The sequence below is a fragment of the Drepanopeziza brunnea genome (assembly GCF_022702325.1).
Source record: "Drepanopeziza brunnea f. sp. 'multigermtubi' strain 214-2 chromosome Unknown ctg19, whole genome shotgun sequence".
NCBI classification, from domain to species: Eukaryota; Fungi; Ascomycota; class Leotiomycetes; order Helotiales; family Drepanopezizaceae; genus Drepanopeziza; species Drepanopeziza brunnea.
Window position 1 is genome coordinate 656,461 of NW_027094082.1, and position 24,894 is coordinate 681,354.

Consider the following 24,894-nt stretch of genomic DNA (forward strand, 5'->3'; position numbering starts at 1 on the left):
GTAGCAATCCATAACACTCGAAACCCCATCCACCATGCGTCCTAGAGTCGAAATGCGAAATGAAAGGACTGAGCAAATAAGCGGCAGAAGAAAATTAATGAACAAAGAAATGCAATCATCAAAAGCGCCATCCATGCCTCCCAACCCATTCCATGCCAGCCATATTAACCCACCCCTTTCCTTTTAAACGCCAAACTCCCTGTGCCTCTTAAGAGTCTTCGTGAATTTATTATGAGAACGAAAATGAAGCCCCTTGGAACGAAATAACGCCCTGTCATCAGTCTGGAATCACATGCCAAAGTCTATGCCACCATTGTGGCCGCTGCTGACGTTGCTGTTGCCCATACCAGAGTTTTGATTTTGCTCCAAGTAGCTCATTGGGTTTTGGTGTTTGTTGTAGTCACCGAGGAACTGAGAGCCGAAACCGCCTGGGGATCTTTGTTCACCATAGCCAGAGTAGCTGCCAACGTAGCTGTGGAAGTTGTTGGCACCAAAGCCTGAAAAACGGGTGTGGGTTTGATTGAACAGCGGGTTGGATGCCGAGTCATAGAAAACATGTGTAGGGTAGAGCTGTGAATCAGAAAGGGCTCGTCTATTGTGGTGGTGTGAGGACATCTCAAGCTGTCCATTCTCCTTTCCCTGTGCTCGGTGTGAAGTTGGCTTGGATACTGGGGTTGGGGAGGCAAGGCCATGAGCCGAGGTCATCGAGTTGCTGTGATATGAAGTCAAACCATGAGAAGAAGGGAAATCGAATCTGATGTGGGACTTCATTAGCAGGGCGGCATCCTTCTGGGAGCCAGACAATTTCATACCGATGATCCTCGAGAGGGGTTTCAGTGCGACCTGGGCTAATCTCAGGAAAACCGTCGTTGAAGATATTGAACCCCCGCTTCTTACTACCATTGAGCTCGGCAACAGTCGATCTGAACTCCTCTTCTTCATCGAGAGTGGGTGCAAACGGCTCTCCTCTGGGCATGTATCTTCTATCATAGGCCAGTGGATTGAGAACAGGTGCAGGTTGAAGGAAGACGTTTGGACGAGACTGTGTCGTTGGCATCGGTCTCTTCTGGGGACTGCGATTGGCGTTCTTTGCTGCACGTGGAGCTCTGATACGAGGAGCATTGACGCTCATGTCCGAGAGGGTATTGGCAACCTTGCGTGTCTTCCGCTTTCTGGGGGACGGGGGTGATCGAGCCTGCCGGAAGTAAGTACTGACATCAAGCAGGCAGAGGTAGCGGTTGGACAGGCGAGGACTTACGACAGGGCTTGACTCCGCGGATGGAGGGCCAAAGATATCTCTGGACGCTCTAAACTCACCATTAGGATGGAAGCTGACCTCATCAGGCTCTATTGATAGAGAAGTTGCCTTCATTTCATCAAGAACGGCACGATCCTTGCGCTGGTTTCTCATACGCTTCATCTCGGGTGTGGCAGAGTCGAAGATTCCCATCCCATCCCAGACGACACCCTTGAGTGTGGCACTGTCAGTCAACTTCTCTCCTGGCTTTCTCGCCTCCTCGGTGTATTCTTCATATTCGTCATCTACCATGCCATTGATCCGGGTTGGGGTATTAAGACTGGTAGAAACATCAGTAGAGTGGAGTGGTTAGCAGTCTGATTGAACATACTTGGGATCAACCTTGCCAGTGGATGCATTGCGCTGACGAGTGAAGTTTGGAACTTGACGTCTTGCCGTGGGAGTGGCATAGACAGATACCTCGAAGTTTCCATCAGCCGCAGGCGAAATAGCACCACCTTCATCTTCCCATTCGTGCATGCGGGGGACGGGGGCTCTGAAGACGGGAGTTTGTGCGAGAACTTCATTGGCCAGTTCTGGTGTAGCATCCTCCTCCTTCTTCTTGCCCCTCTTCGTTGTCTTTCTCTCCTGGGGCTTGAGTTTTTGCTTTGGAGCGGCCTTGAAGTTATTAGCTACAATAGCAAGCTAATTTCGAACTGTACACTTACAGCAGCACTAGAAGCAGTTGTAGCAGTAGAAGAATTGGATCCTCTCTTCTTCTTAGACTTCTTCTGATCTTTGGCCTCGAGTCGATCCGCAAGCAAGTTACCAAGGTGGTTCTGGTTGTACCATACATCGTAGTCCTCGAGTTTCTTCTTGCAATCAGGCTCCTTGGAAGATCGAATTGTGAGCTTGAAGATGTGTGAGAGGTGGGACTTGGAGGAAACGTGGGTGAGGAGGTGAGAGACGTCGGAGAAGACAGGGTCATTGGGGCAGATTCTGCACTCCAAAGCGAAGCTGCTGCCAACTCTTGCTTTCGGCATGTTGGCGGTGCTGCGAATTGAGATCGATTAGCCATTGTCTAGTGCGAGGGACAGCTGCTGGAAGATCGGAGGGGGGAGGTTGATGTAAGAGCCGATCTTTCAATTGCAGTAAAACTGAATTCGCCGATGCTCAATTGGATGAAAGATCGTCGAAGATAATGCGAGTAATTTGACTGACCTTAGGAAGGGGCTCACAGCTGTGCTGCTGCACGGCTGGGCGAGGTGTGGAAAAGACAGTAGTTGGGGAATGAGCAATCGTTACCAGTTGTATTAATTCGAGGTTCGTCAGCCACGGATGCAGAGCTGAGGAGGGGAACCACGAGTTGGGAAGCTGTGGTGTTGAGGAAGGTTATAAATTGTAAGATGAAGTGTCCAGGTTTGAGGAAGGCAGGAAGGTGCCGAGGAAGAGAAAGAAGGGGGAGGAGGAGGAGGAGGAGGAGGAGGAGGAAGAGAAGGAGGAGAAGGTCTTGACCTTAAATAGTAGAAGGAGAGTGAGGTCGGAGACCAAATGGGGAATGGAGGGGTCAATGGGAGAAGTGAAGAACAGACGGAAGCGAAAGGTGAGTGAGTGAATGACACTCGGTACATGAGGAGAGAGGAGAGAGGAGTGAGGAGAGAGAAGTGAGAAGTGAGCAGAGCGAGTTCAACTTCGAGACGGAAAGGTGAAAGTAACAGCGGAGTTGAGGATGAGGGAAATTCCGATTCCTTTTCGGAGGAGAGTTCAGGCAGAGGAAGAAGTGAATGTGAAGTCCTCACGTGAGCCGTGATAAACGACACCTGCAGCAATGCAATATAATATCACACCGATCACCACACTCCGACTCGTACTTCAACCTCTCGATACTGCTACATCCTCTAGCGGTATTGGGCTTTGTGCTGTGTTGCCTCCCAATGATGGGGGTAAGTAGCTTCGAGAGGAAGACCTATATAGTACTGCTCAACGTCGAACTCCCTTCTAGCAGAGTGAGTACACACCACAACTACAGCTGTGACGAAGGAGGAGAGCAATTGAAACAAGAAGACTTCAATGAAATTATTGTCGGTGAGTAAATACATCGTCCATAAGACTAGGAGCGAGAACCTAACATCGAAATCAAGAATTGCAAAACCTCCACTTCGAATCCGATTCGGGCACATTCGACAATCTGTCTGCGACATGCAACAAAAAACAACAGGATAACACGTGCCGAATTCGAAATCGCTGAACGGTGTATTTTATCGCCGCTGGCCGAGGATTGCCTATAGCTCGATAGATGGGGACTTGGTCTTTTCACGAAACGAGGTAACAGAGAGAGGAGCGCGACTGTGAAAGCACAAATCTCATACATCATCAGACAATCAAAACATACGTAATATATACTAAAGAGCCAAATAACCATAACTCGGCTACGTGCAACAGAAGCTTACAAAACTCATAGTCACGGCATAGACTTGGGCGCAGGCCCGGTGTCAATGAATCCCATATCAACTAGAGCGAGCTTTATCATGGCAATCAATATCACCGGAGCCCACAGTGTTTGCAGAGGTAGTCTAACATTGATGCGATCAGCAATGGAACAGGAGCTCGAGAAGACGAATCTCACGCATCGCTTAAAAATAACAAGATAACAAAAAATTATGACGAGGTTGGGGTTGGGAAGGAAAGACGACTACGAAAGAAGGATTACGTTACTTTGCGTGATACTTTCTGTATTTACGCATGTGTCAAGGCTTTTTGAGCGCCTACATTATGGAGTGCTGCATGTAGGCGCTCTCATTAACCATGAAGTTCTTCTTCTCCTGCCTTGTATCCTAGAACCACTATATATGTATAGATACGAGGGTATTAGATGGCAGGAGGTCTCTTGTTCTGGATGGTCCTACTCCGTTTCGAGGTCGCAGAGACATAATACCGTAGGTAGATGCTCGAGTCTGGCTTAGCATATCTCTAATCAAGTTATAATTTTTGTACCTGCAGACGGAAAAGGGGTATCATGAGACTGTATTTTTAGATATACTCATCATTTACGGCTCGCCGTCACTTCCATGACCAAGCTCCCGTGCAATGACCTTTTTCGGCATACAGCTAGATCACGTCAGTCGAATAAGCAATCAGGGGGTGGAGAACGTACTAAACAGGATCAACCTCCTCCAAGCCCTGGTACCCGAGCAAGCTCAACCCAGCAATACCAAACACCGTATGGAAGACATCAACGACGTCTCCAGGTCTATCCGCAATGCCACCCATGTCAGGGTCCTGGCACCTTAAGATAAAACCTTTCAACGCCTCCCCGTCCACCCAGCCCAGCTTCCCGATCATAGCCAGACTACTTCCCACCCACCAACTATAACACACATCCTCCAGCTTCTCTGCCCGCCCATTCAGCCCCCCCTGCTCAACCTGCCTCTCACTCAACCACCTACCAAGTTTTTCCCGATCAACGACGTCGATTCTGCCCGCAATACTCAGCGCCGCCAAACAAGCATAGATCTGCCCAGAATGACTCTCTGCCCCCGGACTAACCCCATACCCGCCATCGAAGTTCGCACAGGAGGTGATATACGCAACAGCCAGCGGGACATCAGCCAGCTGCAAAAGCTTCAGCAGCGAAAGTCCGATCAGCGAGGAGCAAATAAATCGCGTATCCTCCTCGCCCCATTCATCGCCAGCAAAAGTCCCCGTTTTCCTATTCTGCAAGCCCGCAATCCATGCCCCTACAGCCTTCTTCCCTCCCACGCCCCTAACTTTCACTCCCCTCTCTTCCAACTCCTGCCACCCATCGACCATAGCCAAAACCTGCACCGCACTGCACGTATACAGAATATGCGCGTCGTGGCCCGGCGCTGCGCCAAACCCCCCATCTTCCGCTTGACAGCTTAGCACGAAGTCGATTGTTTCTTTTCGAGGTAAGGCATCTGCGCGATTCATGAGGTGGAGGGCTGTTAGGCCCCAGTAGAGTCCGTTTAGGCGGAGGTGTTCGGTAAGGTGGTACTCGAGCTCGTCTTTGCGGGTGTCGAGAGACTGGATGTATTTGACGTGCGCGGCGATGGAAAGTTGGAGTTCGGTGGGGAGGGAGGAAGTGGTAGTGGAGGCACGGCCAGGACCAGATACGAGAGACATTTTGGTGGTGTTCGATTGTACCGTATCTAGACTTGAATGTGTGCAGCCTAAGTGAGAATCGGGAGGGTGAGATTTCATAGAGGAGCTAAGGAATTGGACTGCCTGTCCCAGCCGGATCGCTAAGGTGGCCAATCAGAGACTACACCTGCCCCCTCAAAAGCCTACTCCGTATGTCATAGCCTCGACGACGAGACTTGGGCTAAATCCCACGGTGCAATACTGTAGTACCTCCAGCTTCTCGCATATTATTCGCCGTCGAAACAAGCAGCAATGTGTGCATATCTTCAACTCTTTCTCTCCTTATCTCCATCTCGTGTCGCAGTAGCGGCTCAGCATTTACCTTGCTCCGTACGTCCGCGTCGGCGGAATTTTTGACTCTTTCTTCCTATTGGTAGGCCATCAAGATCGCCATGTCTAGACGTCTCTACACTTATCAAAGCTACGTTTGTCTGCAACTTTTCCTTATGTTCTTTACAGAGTACAGAGTACTCTTTTTCCCAATAATTGAATTGCTCAGATTCTCTTTCTTTCTCCCCCTCTGTGATCCCACTTCCTACTCTTCACATATAAATAATAAGGAATATATCAAAAAAGAATGGCAACCAAGCAACCATTCACTGCCTATTGCGGCCAACAAGCTTTCACATCTCTGCAGAACCTATGGGGCTCCAGAAATCCTTCCGTGGAACTAGCTCCGCTCCCAGCTACCTCCGCCGAACGCCTCAACTCGACAAATGCTGAGAAGACCATTCTATACCTCGCCTACGGCAGCAATCTCTCCGCAGAAACGTTCAGCGGCAACCGAGGCGTCAAGCCCATCTCCGCCTGCAATGTCCACGTCCCCTCCCTGACCCTCACATTCGACCTCCCAGGAATACCCTACACCGAACCCTGCTTCGCCAACACCCGCTACGCTTCACCTCCTCCCATCTCCACGAGCGACTACCACAAAGACCGGTGGCATAAAGGTCTGATTGGCGTCGTCTACGAGGTCACCCCCGAAGACTATAGAACCATCGTGGCTACAGAGGGTGGAGGGGCCACCTACCAGGATGTGATTGTCCCTTGCTACGCCATCCCACCTGGGTCTAAATCCGTACACCATGTACCGGCGGGAGCTCCATTTTCCGCGCACACTCTTATGAGACCTGTACCATCAGATGAAGAAAAAGGAGATATCAGGACAAATGATGGCGTAGTCCGTCCAGACCCCTCCTACGCTCAAGCTTCCGCCCGCTATTTACGCCTCATAACATCTGGCGCGGAAGAGCATGAGCTGCCGGAGGAGTACATGGCCTATCTATATAGCCTCCGTCCTTACACCATCACTTCTGCAAGACAAAGAGCGGGCCATGCATTGATTGCTGCTGTGTGGATGCCGATACTGCTATTTTTGCTCCGGCTTGGCAAAGTGTTCGCGAATGATCAAGGGGAAATACCGAGCTGGTTGGCTATTATACTGGGCTTGGTCATGACGGGTATGTGGCAGAGCTACGATAGGGTGTTGAAGAAGAACTTTGGAGATGGGGAGAGGACTACTGGGGAGGAGAAGAGAGAGGAGGGGGAATCCGAGTGGTGCGAGAAGAGTGTCAGGCTTGCATGATACATGAAGAGCGCAAGGCAGGTAATGTACGAAGATACAATGAAATTTCAACTTCAGACTGAAGTCCAATTTTGCACCAGTCAGTGTGATTCGTCCTGTGGTCACAACTTATCCCGTTTTGTAACGATGAGGTACCCGGTAAATCACCAACAAATTACAGGTAACAAGGAAAACGGCAAATAATGAACGAGGCAGAAATTAAACCAACGCCGATACTCCTGTGGACTCTGACAGAGCTCTGCAATACTAAGAGGACCAGTAAGATACCAGTAAGATTCGTGACGGGAACGGTCTCCGTCACCTGGATCAATATCGGACTCGCACTAGTTTGCTTAAGACGAGTCGTTGCTCGGAGGAGGCATGATTTTGGAAAATAGGTCGTAAGGAGAGCATGAAATCGGAAGGAGAACTGGTGAGAAGAGAGAAGCAACGCGAGGTGAGATGAAAAGTGGATGAGCTGTGAGGGCATGCCGAACGGCAAAATAGAAGTCACAAGCAAGACAGGGTAAATATCTGGGAAGGGTCTCGAATTTCAGACTAGTAAGTTTCATCATGGTCGAAAGGGGAATGAGTCTAGGCTGAGAATTCATGTATCAAAGTCAGCATGACTTCTCATTTGTGTGTAAATGTACTGAGAAGTATGGGACAGGGGCAAACTTCAGGTAGTTTGTTGTTGTTGTGTTTTTGTCTGCAAGGAGGTGGCTCCGTTCAGGGTTAAAAAGCTTTTGAGTGCTCATCATTATGCGTAATGGAAGTGGGCAGTTAAAATGAAGCTGTATGGACGAACCTTTGGTGGAACTGGAGTTGGTGTTCATACAAGGATTGGAGATAGGCTGCAATGTTGGAAACCTGAGTGTCAAAATTAGCAAGATATCTCGATATGTGCGAAGTACCAAGAGGTGGAAATGGTAAGATTTGGTAAGTAAAAAATTAGAAAAATGCCTTCAAGGTGTGAATTCCATTAAGGGTAAAGTTTGTCATCATTCCAAAGTGCGAAGCGGGTGGAGGGACACAAGCGAGATAAACTGACCTTCAAGATTGCGAGAAATAGCCATCCAATCCAGATTAGCATATCACTTCCAAACTCAGTCACCATTCTGCTCATGTCCCAGTGGTTTTTCCCCGAATATGCATTGGTGAGCTGCATTAGTGTATCTGCATCTATGTTGTGATTTCATGAATTCGTGTCGTAAAGCCCTCCCTCATGAAACCCATCAGTCTATGCGAGATTTTGTTGGCCCGTTTAGTCGAACATGCCTCCGAAACCCTCGTCGGCGGAGTCCTCGGCCTCCTCTTCCTCCTCGGGAGCAGCCGCGGCAGCAGCAGCTGGAGCGGCTTCGGTGGTAGCAGCGGGAGCGGCAGAAGCTAATTTTTCGGTCAGTATAGTAAGTAATCATTGGGCGAGGATCCTCGGCTTCGGTGTGCATAGCAGATGGGTGGATGGTGACATACCGTAAGCCTCTGGGTTGGCAATGCGATCCTTGAGCTCCTCAATCTCGGGCCAGCTGAAATCAGTGCTGATGGCAACGGCCAGAACCTTCTTGTAGCTGTTAACAACAGAATGCATAACAGATGGAAGAGTTGGGAAGTTGGCAGCCAATGAGATAGCGGCGATGGTAGCGATGGCGCTGGAGAACGTCTTCAGCAGTTGCGACTCCTCGATGTCGAGAACACTGGGTGGGAAGGTGTTGCCTTGGTCGTAAACCTGGAAGATCCCCATTCCATATGTGAAGGGAGAGATGTTCAACATGTTAAGTAGGGTGGCCTCGGAGGCTCCGACCTTACTTCCGGCCTCGACGAGCTTCAAGTCGGTGGTGATTTCAATGGTACCACGGGCAATCTTGGTTGGGACACCGAGAGCCTGGAAGAAAGAGGTCTTTCCGGGTTCCATACCAGTGTTACCAGCGGGGACGTAGACATCATCGGGAGCAACGGCACCAGCTCTGGCGGGAGCGGCAACCTTGTTGGCGAGGATCTTGTCACGAATAGTCTTCAGGTCACCGTTTGTGAAGACGAATCCGACGTTGCCCTTGACGAATGGCAGGAGACGCTCGTACTCGGGCGTGTCGACTTGGAAGCCCTTGAGGGCACGACGGACCTATACACCTCTACATCAGCTTGCATCCCATGGATTCGATTCGGGCAGATCGTACCATGGTGTTCTTTCCCATCAAGACGACACCCTCACCACGGAGGGATTGTCTGATCTCGTGCATTTGTTGAGAGCTGACATTGTCGACGCCGACGATGAAGATGCTCTTGTATCCCTCGAGAAGGGTCTTGAGCTTCTCGAAGTAGCCAGCCTTGTTGTCGGATCTGCCCCCCATATCTTCTTTTGTGAAGGCAGGGATGTTTTAAGGGTCAGATTTTTGGGTGTTGGTGAAATGGTCTCGCGCGGTTGAGACTGGAGAGATGATGGATGGAGAGGAAAGTTTGGGCATCGCGATAATTTTTGATTATGTGCGCTGTGTGCGTGTACTAGTGTGGCGCTAAGCCCTAGTTGGTAAGACCCACTAAAATCATCATGAGCTTTTCTTCAACTTCACTCCCAGCAGGCATGATGTATAATTTGAGGCTTAAATCTTTGATAGATCTCATCATTGAGACTCCTCGGGCTTGCTTATCTAAAATCCCATCACTTGAGGTACGATACCCGTCAAATGAGAGGATCTCCATTCACATGGCTTGCTAGATCTTCAAATCTTCGCCCAGTGAGCATCTGGGCCGCTTCTCGGAAACTTGGCTTGAGAATCAGAATGTCACCGTTTACTAGTGCAAGCATGCCTTATCAATGCATGGCCAAGTCCGGAAATAAGTTGGTTGCAGCCAGAGGGTCCAGCATAGACATCTTCAACCTCCAAACCGGCTCGCTACTATCAGTGTGGAAATGCCCAGCTTCTCAAGAGACCAAAAATGAGAATGGAAACTCCAAAGAGCTGCCGATTACAACCGAGACTTCAGAGCCAATGCCGTTAAAAGAAGAAATTAATGAGGAATCTGGCCCTCCTGCAAAGAAGAGGAAGCTATCTGATGAGCCGGAACCGAACGAGGATCCAGACAAGAAGTCCGAGCAAAAAAGGGGAAAGAATGAGAAGAAGGCGAAGCCGAACAGCAGATCAGCTGCTGTGTCAAGTGGTCTGGAAGCTCCAGCTGTTATTGCACTGGCTGCTACGAAAGATGGACGACACGTGATTGCCGTGACGGGAGAAGACAAGAGCATCAGGGTGTTTGAAAGCACCGACGAGGGTGGAGTGCAAAAGCTCAACCAGATAAGTCAACGGTATACCGTGCAGAACCTTTTTAAAATCCAAGATGCGTCTAACAAGTGAGAAGTATCATGCCCAAGCGCCCCTGCTCCGTTACGCTCTCCCTCGACTCCACCACCATAGTCAGCGCGGACAAATTTGGCGACGTCTACTCCCTCCCCCTAATCCCCTCTCCCATCCAAGACACTCAGAACTCAACGCCCGAACCAACTCGAGCAGCGAAGCCCTTTGTCCCCGCCGCCAACGAACTCACCATCCACTCTCAGCGCAACCGCAGGGCGCTCGAGAACCAGAAACGCCAGGCAGCTCAACGCGTCGAGAAGACCGAGCCAACATTTGAGCACAAGCTCCTCCTCGGCCACGTCTCCATGCTAACCGACGTCGCCCTCGTTGCCGTCGAGGGCCGCACTTACATCGTGACTGCGGACCGGGATGAGCATATCCGTGTCTCGAGGGGAATTCCGCAGGCGCATATCATTGAGTGTTTCTGTCTTGGACAAACTGATTTTATTACCCGGCTTTGCTTTCTGGCGGGGAGGAGTGATCTGTTGATTTCAGGGGGTGGAGATGATGAGTTGTATGTCTGGGAGTGGCTATCTGGACGCCTGCTTGCAAAGGTGGATTTAAAGACGCACGTTGATGGTGTGCGGAGCGGCTTATCAATGTTTGAGGGGAGTGAGGTCCCGGCGAAGAGTGTCGTCTCGGGGATTTCTTCTGTGGAATTGACAATTGGGGGCGAGGTGAAAGATGCTATCGTTGTTACGTGTGAAGGGTAAGCATTCCAATCCTTCACCTTTGGAGAACTAAACCTGATACCAATCTAGCGTTCCGGCGCTTTTCACATTCCTTCTTACTGGCCAGAACACCTTAGAGCATCTCCAGACTTTACAGCTATTAGGCAATGCTTTGGGGCTTATCATCACATCAGGTGAACAATCTGATGCTACCGCTGGCCTGGCTGTGTCTATCGACACCATACATAAGGCTGGGTCGACAAGCGAGCAGAGAGAGAGTAAGACGGATCTCCAAAGCTCCCTCCAGTCATACAAGTTCCAAGAGGGGATGTTGGTTGAAGGAGGAGTAGCGTTCTCGCCAGCTGATGATGTGGAAGGAGAAAGTGGTCCTCCTGACCGCTTAGGGGGTCTGTTGTATAATCTTGAAAATTTGAGGAAGAGGGAGGGGGACAACGAGGAGTGCAAAAGCGAATGAGGCCTATTAAGACACCCGAGCTTTGTCTTTCCGCCCATGATATGAACTGAATTGCATATTCACGGCTGATCCTTCATTGGTGTATACCCGTCCTTTTAAATTAAATATTTACGCAATACATTCCTCTCCCTTGCAAGAATTGTATGTTGCATCGAGAATTTCTCTGACAAATGTTGATTCCACACAGTTATCATATCATCAATATTCATAGCAACCTCCGTACCTTCACCCATCTCAATTAAACTCAGCATCCATCTCACTCTCGCCTTTGGAATCCACCTTCTATTCAGTATGCTACGTGTGACCCCAGCGTGCACAATCGCCCTTGTTAGCTCGGGGGTGATTGGGACGTGGTGTCTCCGTAGATGAACGACGCATTGCATGACGTTGCGAAATGCCGTTCTTGATGAGAGCTGCTTGCTGAATGCAAACAGCATCGCCATTTTCGTAATGATTCCGATCGTGGCGGGGGTAAGAGGAGGTGTTGTCCGTTGGTCAACGAAGGCATGCTTTGCTCGTGATGAAGCGGGCATTGCTTCGTAGAGAGGTATACCGATTTGTTCCCAGAAATAACTCGTACTGAATTTCTCGCTTCGTTCCTCAATCAGGAAGAATATGAAGTTGGGGCATCTATGAAGTCGTAAAGGCAACTCATTGATGCGCATCCTTTCGAAGGAACGGAGGGTCTCGCGGATATTGCTGAAATTCTGCTGTGTTGCCATCGAGGTTGCCATCATTTCGAGGGTTGTATCGAAAACCCAATGTGGTAAAAGCATCTGCAACTCCCTCATGCGTCGGATGGTATCAGAGATAACTGTGTGTTGAGTGTCTCTAACAAAATTTTCTTGACTAAGTTTATCAATGAATTTAAAAAGGGACATAGCCCGACTCCAGAAATTCTGTCTCGCTGCATCAAGAGCGAATAACAAGATGCTATAGTCCCGGCGATTTTTCTCTGCTGCGGCAATTTCAAAGAAAACTCGAGTCAATGATGGCCGTTCGATAAGGCCCTGATTGACCCAGAGATCAAAGATAACTTCGCTAGCAACATCTTCCGCGACAGCGTTGGTTTCTTCAAAGGCTTTCCAGCTAGTCGCCAACATTGGCGTCACGTCTACATGATCGACTTTGGCAACAACAGATAGCCAGCAATTCCGTATTGTACTGAATGGTGCATGAGAAGCTGTATTTGCGTTTGCGATGCGGGCAGAGCAGCTTATTATCACGGCCTTGCGAATCCAATGAGGTAAGTTATTGAGAGCATTGGCCAAAGCCCATGTGCTCTGCCGCTGAGGTATAAGAAAGTCATCTGCTCTGATAATTGCATCTGCAGCTCGATCGATCGCTGACTTCGCCTGCTCCAGAACTTTACGAGCTGCTTCAAGATCTGCTTCAGAAAACGAAGTATTTCCGGTCGTTAGAAGAAAAGTCTGCATATCGAGAGCAAGGCGTTCAACAATCAGTACAGCCTCCTCAGCCAAAGCCAATAAATGCTTGCACGAGTCGGGAACCGCTAGACGTGACCAACTTTCTGCCCAGGAATCGATTAGGCGAGCTATGCCTGGCTTCATTCTCTCAAGTTGGTGGACAGAGACTGCAGACCAAATCTGATCTGCTAAAGTCTGCACCCCTTGGCACATATTCAACTCAGAGAGAGTTATCATCATTTTAGAAATGATCCAAGCATCAAAGTCAGTCGGCTGCATCACTTTGCAAACTGATATGCCTTCCCAGATAGCTTGACAAAGTTCCAGGCAGTGTCGATTCGCTTGGTCTTCAGACTCAGAAAAGGCTTTTCGAATATCTCCAGGGATGAGCAATAGAACACTAGAGGCAGTCTTTTTCGAGTCGAGGCCAAGATAGAGAGTTTGCTTCAGTTTTTGGTTAAAGTCGTAGCAAATTGTTGATCGATTCTGGGCGGTGCATTCTTTCAGCGCCCGTCGAAACGTTAGAAAATCGTCCCTGAAATTCCAAGCCCTCATTCTAACCGCTGCTGCTGTAGACTCCGACGGTACTGTCGGATTCGCCATAGCCACCTTTGCAGCGCTCCTCCAACCCCTAAAGCACTTTGCCAATGACGACACAGCTTCTTCCGCTTTCATATCCTGAGGAGTTGGCGCTTGCCATTGCCAATCCATCCGGTCCGCTCCACCAAAGAGCCCCGCCCATAGGGTTCCAAGTCCAGTTGCTGGTGTTTGAGGAGCTTCAGACTGCAGGGTCATCCTCCTCTTGCCTATCCTCCGTCGACTCTCCAGCGGTCCCGGTATGAAGCTTCCATAGCGTTTCCTGGTTTTCGAGACAGCGAAGAAGCGCTGGTACGCGTGGCTCAGAGCTTCGTCGGACACCCATTGTGAATCTGAGGATATTGTCACCTGTCGCTGCAGTGCTCGGCGGCAGGTAGGAGCTTGGGGGAGCATGGGCTATGGAGACTCGCGCCGCATTCGAAAGGCCTTTGTTGTATGGTTCGGGGAGAGAGAGAGAGAGGGAGCTTATCAATTGATGTCTTCCGGTAAAGCAGGACAGCTGCAGGGCCCAATTGCTCCAAGGGCAGACGCAGGTTGAGCTCAATCGAATTTCGAGATTGAAGTCGCTAAACCTGTCTGATTTGTGGCCCGTGCGTGGTTGGATCAAGCTTAGGAACAACATGCGGGCAGCCCCGGCGGGGTGCTCGCTTTGTTGTTGAAAGGTGCCCATTTTTTACAAAATTGACTACATTTCGAAAATATGGCTCATGAATTCGAACCATTGCAGAACGATCTCATTCTGAGAACAGCATGGGGTAGGAAAAAGTCTATCGACTCAATCAATGAACTCACGCTAACTTAAAGCAGGCCAGAAAGTCGAGAGACCCCCTATGTGGGTTATGCGACAAGGTCTACTTCCCCCTTCCACGGCGATTTGCATATATAATATTCCTCTAATACATGTAGACAGCTGGTCGTTATCTCCCCGAATACCACGAAGCCAAAGGAACCAACGACTTTTTCGAATGCTGCCGCTCGCCAGAAATCGCCTCCACTTTGACCCTCCAGCCCATCGACCGGTTCGCCGGCCTCGTTGACGCGGCGATCATCTTCTCCGATATCCTCGTGGTTCCTCAAGCCCTGGGCATGACCGTTGAGATGGTCGACAAGAAGGGCCCGCATTTCCCGGAGCCGTTGAAGTCCCCTGACGATGGGCAGTACAGCAGGGTGCTCAACAAGAAAGTCGATGTAGCTGCTGAGCTGGACTATGTCTACAAGGCTATCACTATGACGAGGCATAAACTGAAGGGGCGAGTTCCGCTTTTCGGGTTCTGCGGTGCGCCATGGACGCTGTTGTGTTATATGGTGGAGGGTGGTGGTAGCAAGCTGTTTATCCAGACGAAAACTTGGATCTTCAAGTACCCCCAGGCTACGAAGGATCTCTTGCAGAAGATTGCGGAGATCTGTGTGGAGTATCTGGCATTGCAGGTTCAAGCTGGAGCTCAGGTACGCCTTCAATTCTTACATGGCAGGGGTGCTTGTTGACATGTGGTACAGCTCATCCAAGTTTTCGATTCCTGGGCAGCAGAACTCTCCCCAGATGCGTTCAAAGAGTTCTCTCAACCATACCTCGCTTACATCTCCGCGAATCTCCCCAAGAGACTGAAGGAGCTGAAGCTAGACCTCGTCCCAATGGTCGTCTTCGCCAAAGGAGCCTGGTACGCGCTCGACTCACTATGTGATCTGGGATATCAAGTAGTCGGACTAGACTGGCTGCAAGACCCCGCGGAGGCTGTCAAGATCAGAGGGAACCGACCCATTGTGTTCCAAGGTAACGCGGACCCGGGAATCTTGTACGGAACGCGGGAGAATATTACCTCTACGGTTGAGAAGATCGTGAAGGGGTTTGGCGGAGGAAAGCAGGGATGGATTGCGAATCTTGGTCACGGTAAGTCCCTGGAAGGTACTGACTGTTCTGAGCTCGGCTAACATTCCCCCCCCCCCCCTTCCCCTTTTTAGGAATCACACCAGGAGTCAAGCCGGATGACTTGAAATTCTACTTTGAGGAGCTCCACCGCCTGACTAGCAGTTGATGTTCAAACCTTGAACAAGCTCCGAACATTGAAGCAACCTGAACCTTGCATTCCAAAAAAGTACTAATGATTGAGATTTGAACTCCCTAATACTACATAAAGAGAGCGCTAGGCCTCCAGGCTCTATTATACAAAGAGTACATTCATGTTTGTCTGTCTCCGAATACGATTGTCAACTGCATTTAACAGCCTAGTTCGGCACAAATTTTTTGCCCATATCCTGAGGTTCGTAGAAATATTTTATCAGCTCATGTAGTCTCATTGCTTTACTTATTTGTTGCGAATAGGCAATTGGAGCCATTCCTGGTTTTTTCGCAAAACACAAAAGGTGTCAAAGGGTAAAAAAAAAACTTACTTTGATCTTCTGGACACTGCCTTTCATGAAACCGCCGTTCGAACTCTTCTATAGTAACGAGTAAGCTTGATATTCGAATTACGTTTCTTGACCGAGGGAAAATCCCTTTTTGAAAAGTCGAGGGCACAGCACAAGGGAATCTGCGCGAAAATTTGAGGACGTTAGGTAGACTTACGTTCTTCGCGTCCTTCTTCGCCTTCTTAGCCTTCTCCATCTTCTCCTTCTTCTTCGCCTTCTCCGCCTTCTTCGCCTTCTCCGCCTTCTCCTTCCTCGCCTTCCTCGCCTTCATCGCATTCCGCGCCTTATCATTCATCGCCTTCACCTGCTTTATCGCCTTATTCTTCTGCACCTCTAACTCCTTCATCGCCTTCTTCAAGTTCTTTTTGTTGGGAACATATTTTTTCAAGTTCTTGGTTGTGAAGAATCCCTTGACGCTACTGCCGATGCCTTTCGAGCCCGAGAAGCCTGGGATGGCCCGCGCTACCAAGTGCTCTGCCCGTGGCTCCGTGATAGCGAGGGCCGGGCTTACGCCGTGTTGAGTCGGGATGGTCGGTAACGTGTTGACGGCGAGCATCGCCGTTGCGAAGACGAAGAGGCTTGAGAGATTGAACTTCATGGTTTCCGATGTATGTAGGACGATGGGTTGATTGATTGTTAGCTTTGAGGTAAAGGTAAAGGTGAAGGTAGAGGTGAAGGTGAAGCTAAAGGTAAAGGTAAAGGTAGAGAGAAAGTCTTTGGAAAAACGAGTGTGGAGAAGACCGAGATCTTGAAGAATGAGCGACTGAGACTGACTGGCTACTGAAGTGTTCAGAATTGGAGTATCAAGGCAGACTATAAGTACTCCAGAACCATTGCAGAGAGCAGCTGGATAATCTACCTATGGATCGATTATAGAAACATTGGGAGTAGTACTTCTTCCTCGGCCCAAATAGGCACCTACCAATAATAGGGTGTAATCACAATTGCCTATCCTAGGTAATGGTTGGTGCCTACCATCCCCTACCTTACCGAGGACGTTGTTGTGCCTAATTAGGTAACACCTAATATACAGATAATACCACAATTTTCCCTCCGAGTGGTCAGAAATAGACAAAATAAAAGAAAAGTCCACATTAGGATATTAGGATTATGAGCCGAAAGAGGATTCATTTAATGATTTAATGAGGCCCGGTGTATAACTAGAGTATTGTAATTTCTTTTGTTGGATTTTTAAAAAAAGATCCAATAAAAGGTTGTAATTTGCGAAGCCTTGAGTTGTGGGCCGGGCTCAAATTAAACTTTTCAACTTTGTTCCTTCGGAGTAAATGAAGCTTGCATTTCGAACTCGGGTCGAGCGACGTTAGGTAGTTGGTTCGCGGTCTCTCTATTCTTCTCTGGTCCCCATCCCACCCGCCGCATCCATTTAAGGTTGAAATGGACAAGATGCTATTTTTGAAAGGTTTAATTTTCCAGGGGTGCTATCTATCCGTCTAAACGCCATCAAAGCAGACACAATACCTATCTTCCCAATTACCTCAGCGCACCAGCCAGCCACCAGACCTAGCACATGAGAACAAAGGAGAAGAACAAGGCCCCAATTTTGGTCCGAGAATAGTAGCCCATCTCACGTTCTCATGATCCGGTTAAAAAAAAGAGAAGAAAAAAGCATCCATTCATCCGCACATGAACCGCCAAATGCATATAGGTTTCGTCGTTTTCCCGTTTCGTCCCTCGTGATGAGTGTAGGTAGCATTTGCCGTGCATAGATAGGCACGTGAGTAGGCGGATCTTTCCCAATAGTACGATGCTCGCTGCGCATACGATAACAACTTGATCCATGCAAAGATGCAAAATAAAAGTCCTTCAACTCTATCGCCTCCTATCATGTTCAGCTGCACGCAAATTCGATGTGTCTAGTTTATTGCGATGCACATTGAACACGTTCGCCGCCTGGGTGGCCATCCTCGTCATCCTCCTCCATTGCGGCGCCTTGGGCTCTTGCTTGCTGGGAGGGGTCGACGTCCTCGATATCGACGGCTTCGGTCATAGTCTCTGCGGGAGGGGTAGTGATAGTCTTTGAGGGCGGGATGATGGCTTTAAGGGCCTCGAAGGCGGCGGGGTCTTCGGTGAAGTTCTTCTCGGGGAACTTGACGTCGAATTGTACGTACATGTTGCCGAAATCGTGGTGGCGGTAGGAAGGCATGCCTTGACCTCTGATCAACTTGACGGCACCTGCTCTTGTTAGCCTAAGTATTAGCAGTATAGGAAGCATGGAAATTTACCTGGTGAGATGACCTCTCCTGGCAGAATCTCAACGCTCAACCACCGGTCGTCCAAGTGCTCTATGAAGATAGTCCCTCCAGCAAGCGCCGTAACAAGGTCAATCTCGGCTTGGTAGACAAGATCGTCTTCTTTGCGTTGGAATCTGGCGTGGGGCTTTTGCTCGATCTCGAAAATGACATCTCCAGGCTGAACGCCAGGAGTTTGGTCACCCTCGCCGCGGAATTCAATCTTGTGTCCAGTCCGAACACCTCTATCCACATGGACGTGGAGCACCTTTCGCTCGATGACAGTCTTCTTTCCCTCACAAGCCTTGCACTTGTCCTTTTCGCGGATGATCTCTCCCTCTCCATTGCAGTCTGGGCAGACCGTCTGGAAACGCTGGATCATGGGCCCCATCTGGCGCATCATCGTCTTCATGCCGTGACCATCGCATCCAGAGCACTTTTTGGCCCCACCCTCCTTTCCACCACGGCCTTCACACTTAGCGCAAATGATGGACTTTTGGAGCGCGAGCTTGGAAATTTTGCCGCGGTAGATATCCTCCAGCGAGACCTTGTGTACGTGATGAATCGTCCGGGCTTTGGGAGGTCCACGTTGTTGCATACCACCGCCAAACATGCCTCCAAGTCCACCACCGCCTCCAAATGCACCTCCACCGCCGAAGAACTGCGAGAAGAGATCCTCGGCGTTCATGCCACCCGCACCTGCACCGCCTTCCAGACCCTCCTCGCCATACTGGTCGTAGATAGAGCGCTTTTGGGGATCGGAGAGGACTTCATAAGCGTGGGAGAGATCTTTGAACTTCTCTTCCGCAGCGGGATTGTGTGCATTCTTATCTGTGAGTTGTGTCAATCTCTGCTCCGGGGCTTGGGGATAGCTCGAGGCTCTTACCAGGATGATGCTTCAGTGCCCCGACTTTGTACGCCTTCTTGAGTTCCGCCTCGGTGCACGATGGGGAAACCTATGTCGTAATTGAGTGTCCGCCTCACCCAGAAGAGCCAGGATAAGCTTACCCCAAGGATATCGTAGAATTTCGTGTCCTTGACCATTTTTGCAGCTTGTGTGCGAGGGAGAGGATTTGAGGTATTACTTGAACCAGCAGACGGGTTCGTTGTGAGGAGGTATTTTCGAGTTTCTTATGTGAGGGGCGCGGTAAGGTCTGTCTAGAATGTTCCGTTAGTCCAGTTCTAATGGGCTAAATGGAGATAGCAATCGCAATCGCAGATCTCTAGTGTCCCATTTCACTCCTGCGCAGCATATGGAGAGATACAGCACAATGGGTCAGGCGGCAGAGGGTGGAAGCAGACGGGTAGACTGACAGGTTTGTTGCTGAGGCTGAGGAGGACTTGCGCGCACGAACGATGCTTTTTCGCCGTGCTGTCGTAATTAATCGTAGAAGTCTTTCCAGTTGGAAGCTGGGAGAATCTCGATCTTTGGCGTATTTGCTTGAGAGACTTTGAAGTTGTTTTGTGAAGAGAGAAAAGTTTGGTTGCAATGGCGACTTCTGCTTGCTGTTTAGGAGCGGAATAAATTCGAGGCCGTGATTCTTTCGGTATCCATGGTTTTCGCCGAAGAAAATGGCAAATAAAGGGATTGGATAGCAAACAACACCTCGCGAAAAATCTACTGGAACATAGCCGCACGTTACGGCTATGTTTGAGAGCTTAATACATTTGTTTTAATTATATTTTCCACGGATTTATGAGCTCTTCTCGATAGAAGTCGCATTTTCTCCATCCCAGAATAGCATAGCGCTGCGATGGTGGATCCGCAGTTGGTCGTACAGCCAATGGGAACCAAGAACCTGGCAAGGAAGTCTGATCAAACAGGAAAATGAAAAAGCAATCCTCCTCCACTGGGTACCGGTACTACTTGTACATTGATGATTTCAATCCCAACTCCAAGATGGCCATGGAGAGGATGCTTCATACCTATGATTTCCAGCTAGGAATGCTTCATCTGAATTCTTACTCGAAAGCCACAAACAAGTCCGGGTCAACAGCGACGTCGAATCGAATGGACTCATGGAGTGGAGGGGTAAAGTGGGGTACAGAAAGACGTCAAATGCATGAAAAGAAATACTCGGTTTACTTGTTTACTTGTTTACTTGTTTGCTTGTTTACTTATATACTTACAACTCTTCGGCTTCAGCGAATCCATCTACGAATACTCAAGTGTCAGGCCGAAGATATCAAACATATAGTAATAAGATAAATATCATAAACCACAAGAGTTATCGATCCAAAGTACACCACTTCGTTCAACCTTCTCCTTTCGCTTACCGATTCACATCCATTTTCCTTAACATGAACGACCGAGAAGCTTTCGCCATCGCCGTGGACGAGGCCAAGATCAGCTATAGAGAAGGTGGAGTACCGGTGAGATATTCCGCTCGTCCTCCCGTGTCTTTCTACCTCGATGAATCAGCAGTACCCGTCGCGAGCTTCACCAAGAAAATTTGGAATGGGGCAGTGAGATGATGATAGTGTGGTGCGATGGTCAACATTTGGTTCAAGCCCGAGCATTACCTGCTCAAGATTTTGTCTCTTTGAATCCTCAATATCCCCAACTTCTCTCGGGAACATTGCGCAGGTATCGTCAGTCCACCGAGAGAAAGCCTACCACACACAAACACACACACACACATCTATATATATATATATGTGTGTGTGAACTTCAGCCCAAAGATGCGGCACAGCACGTTCTCAACCACATCAATGCCAGAAGACGTCTCTCGACTGAACCAACTTTGCTACTGAAGACATACATGCTAAACTCCTCTCTCTCCCCCACCCCCAGATCGGAGCAGCCCTCGTCTCCCGCGCCGGCACCCTGCTCGGCCGCGGCCACAACCAACGCGTCCAGAAGGGCAGCGCGATCCACCACGGCGAGACCTCCGCACTCGAGAACTCCGGTCGTCTCCAGGCCTCAGCCTACAGGGGCGCCACCATGTTCACGACGCTGTCGCCCTGCGATATGTGCACCGGCGCCTGTCTGTTGTACGGCATCGCGCGCGTCGTGATTGGCGAGAACCAGACGTTCCTGGGCGGCGAGGCGCAGTTGAGGAAGAGGGGGGTGGAGGTCGTGGTTTTGGGGGATGAGGAGTGTAGGGGGTTGATGGAGGCGTTTATCAGGGAGAAGCCGGAGATTTGGTGAGTCGTTCTAGTGGGAAGTGGTCGAGCTTGGGAGGGGAGGTGGGAAGGATGGAGAGCGAGCTGACTGGAGAGTGTGTAGGAATGAGGATATTGGAGAGGAGGAGAGGGTCTATTCCAAGGAGTTGAAGTAGATGAATTTGGAGTATGTAGAAGCTGGATATTCATGATCGTTGGAAACGGGGGGTCATTGGGTTTCTAGTATGCGGACGAGGTGTTGTGATCGTGGATACCATTTCTGCGCAGCGAAGCATGGGCTCAAATCTGCCCTTTTCCTGCACCCAGCACCAGCACCAACTCAAAAGTAAAAAATTTGGACTCTCCTTCTCCCCGACCAACCCTTCTTATCTCTGTTGATGTTTTTGGCACCCTCATCATCCCCCTACGATTGTGTCCGATCAGTAAACACCCTGAGCCCCTGGGAACGAGAACCCGATTATTTCAGGTTCACCCTGCTGTCCTGGGGGAAACAGAGCGTCGAAAGCATCCTGAGCATCATCAGTAAGGAGATAAGAGGGATTGCCGCCCCAGAACACTGACCCAGTCAATATCAGCCATCAGGTCGTCTTGAAGCGCGCCAGCCGGTAGGGCGTTCCCAGCCATCTGACCTGGCAAGCTCGCCGTGTCACTACTCGCTTCCGGACTCGACTGGCTATTCGGCAACGCCCAGAGACTCTGTCCGTCGCTCACGCCTGCGAACTGGATGTCTCGTGCCATAGCAAAGGGTACCTTGCCTACCGTCGGCATCATACCAGATGCTGAAGCTGGCAGTGCAGTCTGCTCATACAGCAGCGGCTCGGGATCAACCTGCTGCTGCTGTTGCTGTTTCTGCTGTTCTGGTAGCGCGGCCTTCAGCCTGTCGGCGACCCGTGGTTCGCGCTGTCCAACGTGCTTCTCCATTACTATGGGCGCCCGCATGCCGCGCATGCTTTGGTAAACGGCTGTCTTCTGCTGCAGCTCTTGCAAGATCTTCTTACCCTTGGAGCCCCGGGGCTGGCTTGCGTCTGTCTCAAAAACGTAGTCTAGGCAAGCCCACTAGAGAGTGTCAATATAGATGTCCCAAATCCGTAACAATACTCTGGGCGAAACGAGACGAGGGAGGCGGTCACTTACGATTCGATCTACCTCTTTCCTCTCAGGATAGACATATACTTCCATGAGCAGAAGGAAAGCAGTGTGATATTGCTGGTAAGCACCAACATACCAGGACCAAGGCTTTAATTCTGGGATAGTCTCCAAAGCAATGGCTGTCTCCAGTGTGGTTGTACCTGCGGAGAGCATTATCTTCCTCAGCCGATCTGGCATTGGAGTTACAATGGAGCTGTGATAGCGATGAAGGACCATGATTTGCAGCCGAGACATAAGTAGGGCCTAAAAAAAAATCAGAAAAAACATCCTCAGATCAATGTTTAGCAGGTTCTTGTTTACCTTGACAATTTTTGCACACTTCTGAAGTGGTATTCTCTCATCGATCAGATGATCGTATCTTGCTGCCATGTTCGAACGGAAAGTCTCGATCTTGCTGAGCACTGCCGTCAGACTAATCTTCCGGCGCTCGATTCGGGGTCTATCGATCCAGATGGTTCGGATCATTTCATTGATTTCGAATCGTATCAAGGAAAAAGTGACGTCAGTCCACTGATCGGCGCCTACGGGTGCATTCCCAGTGCAATGAAGATCGGCATCGTTCACATTCAGGGGCAGCTTGGTATCAAACTCGTCGCGGCGAATTGTCGGTCTCGGGCCCTGAGCTTCGCAGGTACGGATATCGAGGAAGCACAACTGGTGCCAGACCAGCCGGCGGACATGGGTTTCCAGAGGGTTCATGCCGTACGTTTGTCCGTCGCGGTGGAGTCCCATGCATTCCGCCATTCTAATTGCAGCACCTAGTAGGACGGAGTGCGCTCGGGACATTTCTGCTCGACAAAGGGGTATCTCGCTAGCATTAGCCGAGTAAACATGACTTAGTGGTAGAATTTACCAGATACATCACAAACGCCTGGAGAGTTTCTATCTTGGTCGTTCTAAGGAAATTGGCTCTTGCCAGGGCGGTTTCGGTACCCAGCTTAAAGTTTTCTATCAGACTGGCCTGTAATTGACCTTGATTCAGCAACACATTCAAGTAAATTGAAAGGGGTTTGGAAATGATAAAACGCTCTGAATCCACTCCGTCAAGGCCCAGGAGCACATACCTTAGAGACACCAAACCCCCGCATGATCTCAGAATCATCCATACTGACAACGCCTGAGAACATGGCTGCAAACACAATTGTCTGCACTGAGCTTGGCGGCTCAATGCCAAGGGTCACCTCTTTCCAGAAGGCTTCCCATTTTCTCTCAAACGTAGGTCGATGCAAAATTTGACAGATTGGATGCACACAGGCAAAATACTGCCTAATGAGTTTGTCCGCGGCAAGTCGAGATGGGAGAAAGTCGACCAGTGAAGCTTGTGACCCAGTGCCCCCAAAGAAGAAGCCAGACGTTGGTAGAATGTAAGCGGGCCCTGGCTTCAGCCATTCTGTGGCAGGGGGTGGTGATGTAACCTCGGGCTTTGAAAGTACTTTTTCTTCGTCTCCATTCTTATCACCGGTCATAAACGTTTCCGACATCGTAAATTCCAGCTACAAGTTTCTGGTCAACAAACATGTCTCTGCGAAAACCACTGAACTTGGAACGAGAGAGAGAAAAAAATAGTCGCAGCATGTGTAGCCGACAATGTCTTCAGGTACTTCGAGTACCTGGAGAATATTCGAAATGTGATCATGATTTCGTCAGAGACCAGAAGGGAAATCACAGGCGACAAGGGTTGACAACAGAAAACTCGCACACCTCTTCACTGATCTTTGGACGAAAGAAGCCTCCAATGCGCTCGGTAATTCTCATCTTCCCCATTTGGATTCCCAGGTCCAAGAGATCGTCATCTTCGCAATCTACCTCATAGGCAGCATCAACTACAGCAAGAGGAGTGACCTCCAAGTCTTTCTCATCCTCCTTCGCAGGCAAGTCGTCATCCGTATCATCAGGCAACGCTCTATCCTGACTTGGCATAGTCGTTGAGTTCTGAGGGTTCTTTGCGACATCTCGTTCCAGCAGCCTTTCTAGTGAGCCAACTTTCTCTTTGATCTCGTTGAGTTTGAGCTGACTCGCTTGGTCGAGCGCAGGCGCTAGGAAGACCTAAATAGTATGTCAATATCGTATGTACTTTCTTCTCGATAAGCAGGGGACATACACAATCCCTCCTGAACTTGGTGCAATTGGTACACGGGTGGGACTTGTCGCATTTCAGCTTTCGGCGACGGCATTCTAGACAACTTGTTATCATGCGATTCCTCCTTCTGATGCGTGGAGGTGGCGCTTGATTAGACGAGATCGATGCTGCGTTGCTAGCTGCATGCGCGGAAGAACTTGGTGATGAGAAGCCCTCGGTAGCTGTAGGAACATAGGACGAGTTCACAGCGTCGTTAGAGGACTGCTGACTCTTTTCAGGAGAGGTTTGCTCTTGGAAGTTGGCGTTGCCAAAGCCTGTATAGTAATCCATGTTGTCTAAAGGCTTCTCGAGTGGGGAAGACGGCCAGGATTCAGGGGCAGCTTTTGTTAACTACTGTTATAA

At 49.7% G+C, this 24,894-nt stretch overlaps 12 protein-coding genes across 12 annotated transcripts; 5 read left to right on the plus strand and 7 right to left on the minus strand.

The window, feature by feature from the left end:
- Window positions 1–288: 288 nt before the first annotated feature.
- L3040_008962 (uncharacterized protein) lies at window positions 289–2,280 on the minus strand (the record flags this gene model as incomplete). Its single annotated transcript, XM_066155783.1, has 5 exons — window positions 289–754; window positions 813–1,195; window positions 1,259–1,577; window positions 1,629–1,915; window positions 1,966–2,280. 5 exons carry the CDS (start codon window positions 2,278–2,280, stop codon window positions 289–291), a joined length of 1,770 nt encoding a protein of 589 aa, XP_066010072.1.
- A 1,418-nt stretch (window positions 2,281–3,698) lies between these two features.
- Window positions 3,699–5,380, minus strand: L3040_008963 (uncharacterized protein; the record flags this gene model as incomplete). Its single annotated transcript, XM_066155784.1, has 5 exons — window positions 3,699–3,810; window positions 3,953–3,967; window positions 4,289–4,345; window positions 4,392–4,629; window positions 4,684–5,380. 5 exons carry the CDS (start codon window positions 5,378–5,380, stop codon window positions 3,699–3,701), a joined length of 1,119 nt encoding a protein of 372 aa, XP_066010073.1.
- A 595-nt stretch (window positions 5,381–5,975) lies between these two features.
- Window positions 5,976–6,983, plus strand: L3040_008964 (uncharacterized protein; the record flags this gene model as incomplete). The annotated part of the gene is made up of 1 exon (XM_007292721.2): window positions 5,976–6,983. One exon carries the CDS (start codon window positions 5,976–5,978, stop codon window positions 6,981–6,983), a length of 1,008 nt encoding a protein of 335 aa, XP_007292783.2.
- A 1,243-nt stretch (window positions 6,984–8,226) lies between these two features.
- On the minus strand, window positions 8,227–9,310 carry L3040_008965 (60S ribosomal protein uL10; the record flags this gene model as incomplete). The annotated part of the gene is made up of 3 exons (XM_007292722.2): window positions 8,227–8,348; window positions 8,436–9,081; window positions 9,137–9,310. The coding sequence occupies 3 exons, from the start codon at window positions 9,308–9,310 to the stop codon at window positions 8,227–8,229; spliced, it is 942 nt and encodes a 313-aa protein (XP_007292784.1).
- Window positions 9,311–9,507: 197 nt separating this feature from the next.
- Window positions 9,508–9,756, plus strand: L3040_008966 (uncharacterized protein; the record flags this gene model as incomplete). Its single annotated transcript, XM_066155785.1, has 2 exons — window positions 9,508–9,627; window positions 9,676–9,756. 2 exons carry the CDS (start codon window positions 9,508–9,510, stop codon window positions 9,754–9,756), a joined length of 201 nt encoding a protein of 66 aa, XP_066010074.1.
- A 22-nt stretch (window positions 9,757–9,778) lies between these two features.
- On the plus strand, window positions 9,779–11,458 carry L3040_008967 (uncharacterized protein; the record flags this gene model as incomplete). Its single annotated transcript, XM_007292723.2, has 3 exons — window positions 9,779–10,263; window positions 10,317–11,021; window positions 11,074–11,458. The coding sequence occupies 3 exons, from the start codon at window positions 9,779–9,781 to the stop codon at window positions 11,456–11,458; spliced, it is 1,575 nt and encodes a 524-aa protein (XP_007292785.2).
- A 1,705-nt stretch (window positions 11,459–13,163) lies between these two features.
- On the minus strand, window positions 13,164–13,875 carry L3040_008968 (uncharacterized protein; the record flags this gene model as incomplete). Its single annotated transcript, XM_066155786.1, has 2 exons — window positions 13,164–13,232; window positions 13,285–13,875. 2 exons carry the CDS (start codon window positions 13,873–13,875, stop codon window positions 13,164–13,166), a joined length of 660 nt encoding a protein of 219 aa, XP_066010075.1.
- Window positions 13,876–14,182: 307 nt separating this feature from the next.
- On the plus strand, window positions 14,183–15,515 carry L3040_008969 (uncharacterized protein; the record flags this gene model as incomplete). Its single annotated transcript, XM_007292725.2, has 5 exons — window positions 14,183–14,237; window positions 14,290–14,331; window positions 14,393–14,928; window positions 14,980–15,370; window positions 15,442–15,515. 5 exons carry the CDS (start codon window positions 14,183–14,185, stop codon window positions 15,513–15,515), a joined length of 1,098 nt encoding a protein of 365 aa, XP_007292787.1.
- Window positions 15,516–15,705: 190 nt separating this feature from the next.
- Window positions 15,706–16,486, minus strand: L3040_008970 (uncharacterized protein; the record flags this gene model as incomplete). The annotated part of the gene is made up of 3 exons (XM_066155787.1): window positions 15,706–15,735; window positions 15,871–15,918; window positions 16,046–16,486. 3 exons carry the CDS (start codon window positions 16,484–16,486, stop codon window positions 15,706–15,708), a joined length of 519 nt encoding a protein of 172 aa, XP_066010076.1.
- Window positions 16,487–17,767: 1,281 nt separating this feature from the next.
- On the minus strand, window positions 17,768–19,181 carry L3040_008971 (uncharacterized protein; the record flags this gene model as incomplete). Its single annotated transcript, XM_066155788.1, has 5 exons — window positions 17,768–18,081; window positions 18,132–18,274; window positions 18,614–18,968; window positions 19,024–19,093; window positions 19,146–19,181. The coding sequence occupies 5 exons, from the start codon at window positions 19,179–19,181 to the stop codon at window positions 17,768–17,770; spliced, it is 918 nt and encodes a 305-aa protein (XP_066010077.1).
- A 1,257-nt stretch (window positions 19,182–20,438) lies between these two features.
- L3040_008972 (uncharacterized protein) lies at window positions 20,439–21,418 on the plus strand (the record flags this gene model as incomplete). Its single annotated transcript, XM_066155789.1, has 3 exons — window positions 20,439–20,510; window positions 20,932–21,284; window positions 21,367–21,418. The coding sequence occupies 3 exons, from the start codon at window positions 20,439–20,441 to the stop codon at window positions 21,416–21,418; spliced, it is 477 nt and encodes a 158-aa protein (XP_066010078.1).
- Window positions 21,419–21,682: 264 nt separating this feature from the next.
- Window positions 21,683–24,822, minus strand: L3040_008973 (uncharacterized protein; the record flags this gene model as incomplete). The annotated part of the gene is made up of 8 exons (XM_007292729.1): window positions 21,683–21,772; window positions 21,825–22,319; window positions 22,398–22,655; window positions 22,713–23,219; window positions 23,266–23,373; window positions 23,477–23,905; window positions 24,114–24,458; window positions 24,514–24,822. The coding sequence occupies 8 exons, from the start codon at window positions 24,820–24,822 to the stop codon at window positions 21,683–21,685; spliced, it is 2,541 nt and encodes an 846-aa protein (XP_007292791.1).
- Window positions 24,823–24,894: the final 72 nt, after the last annotated feature.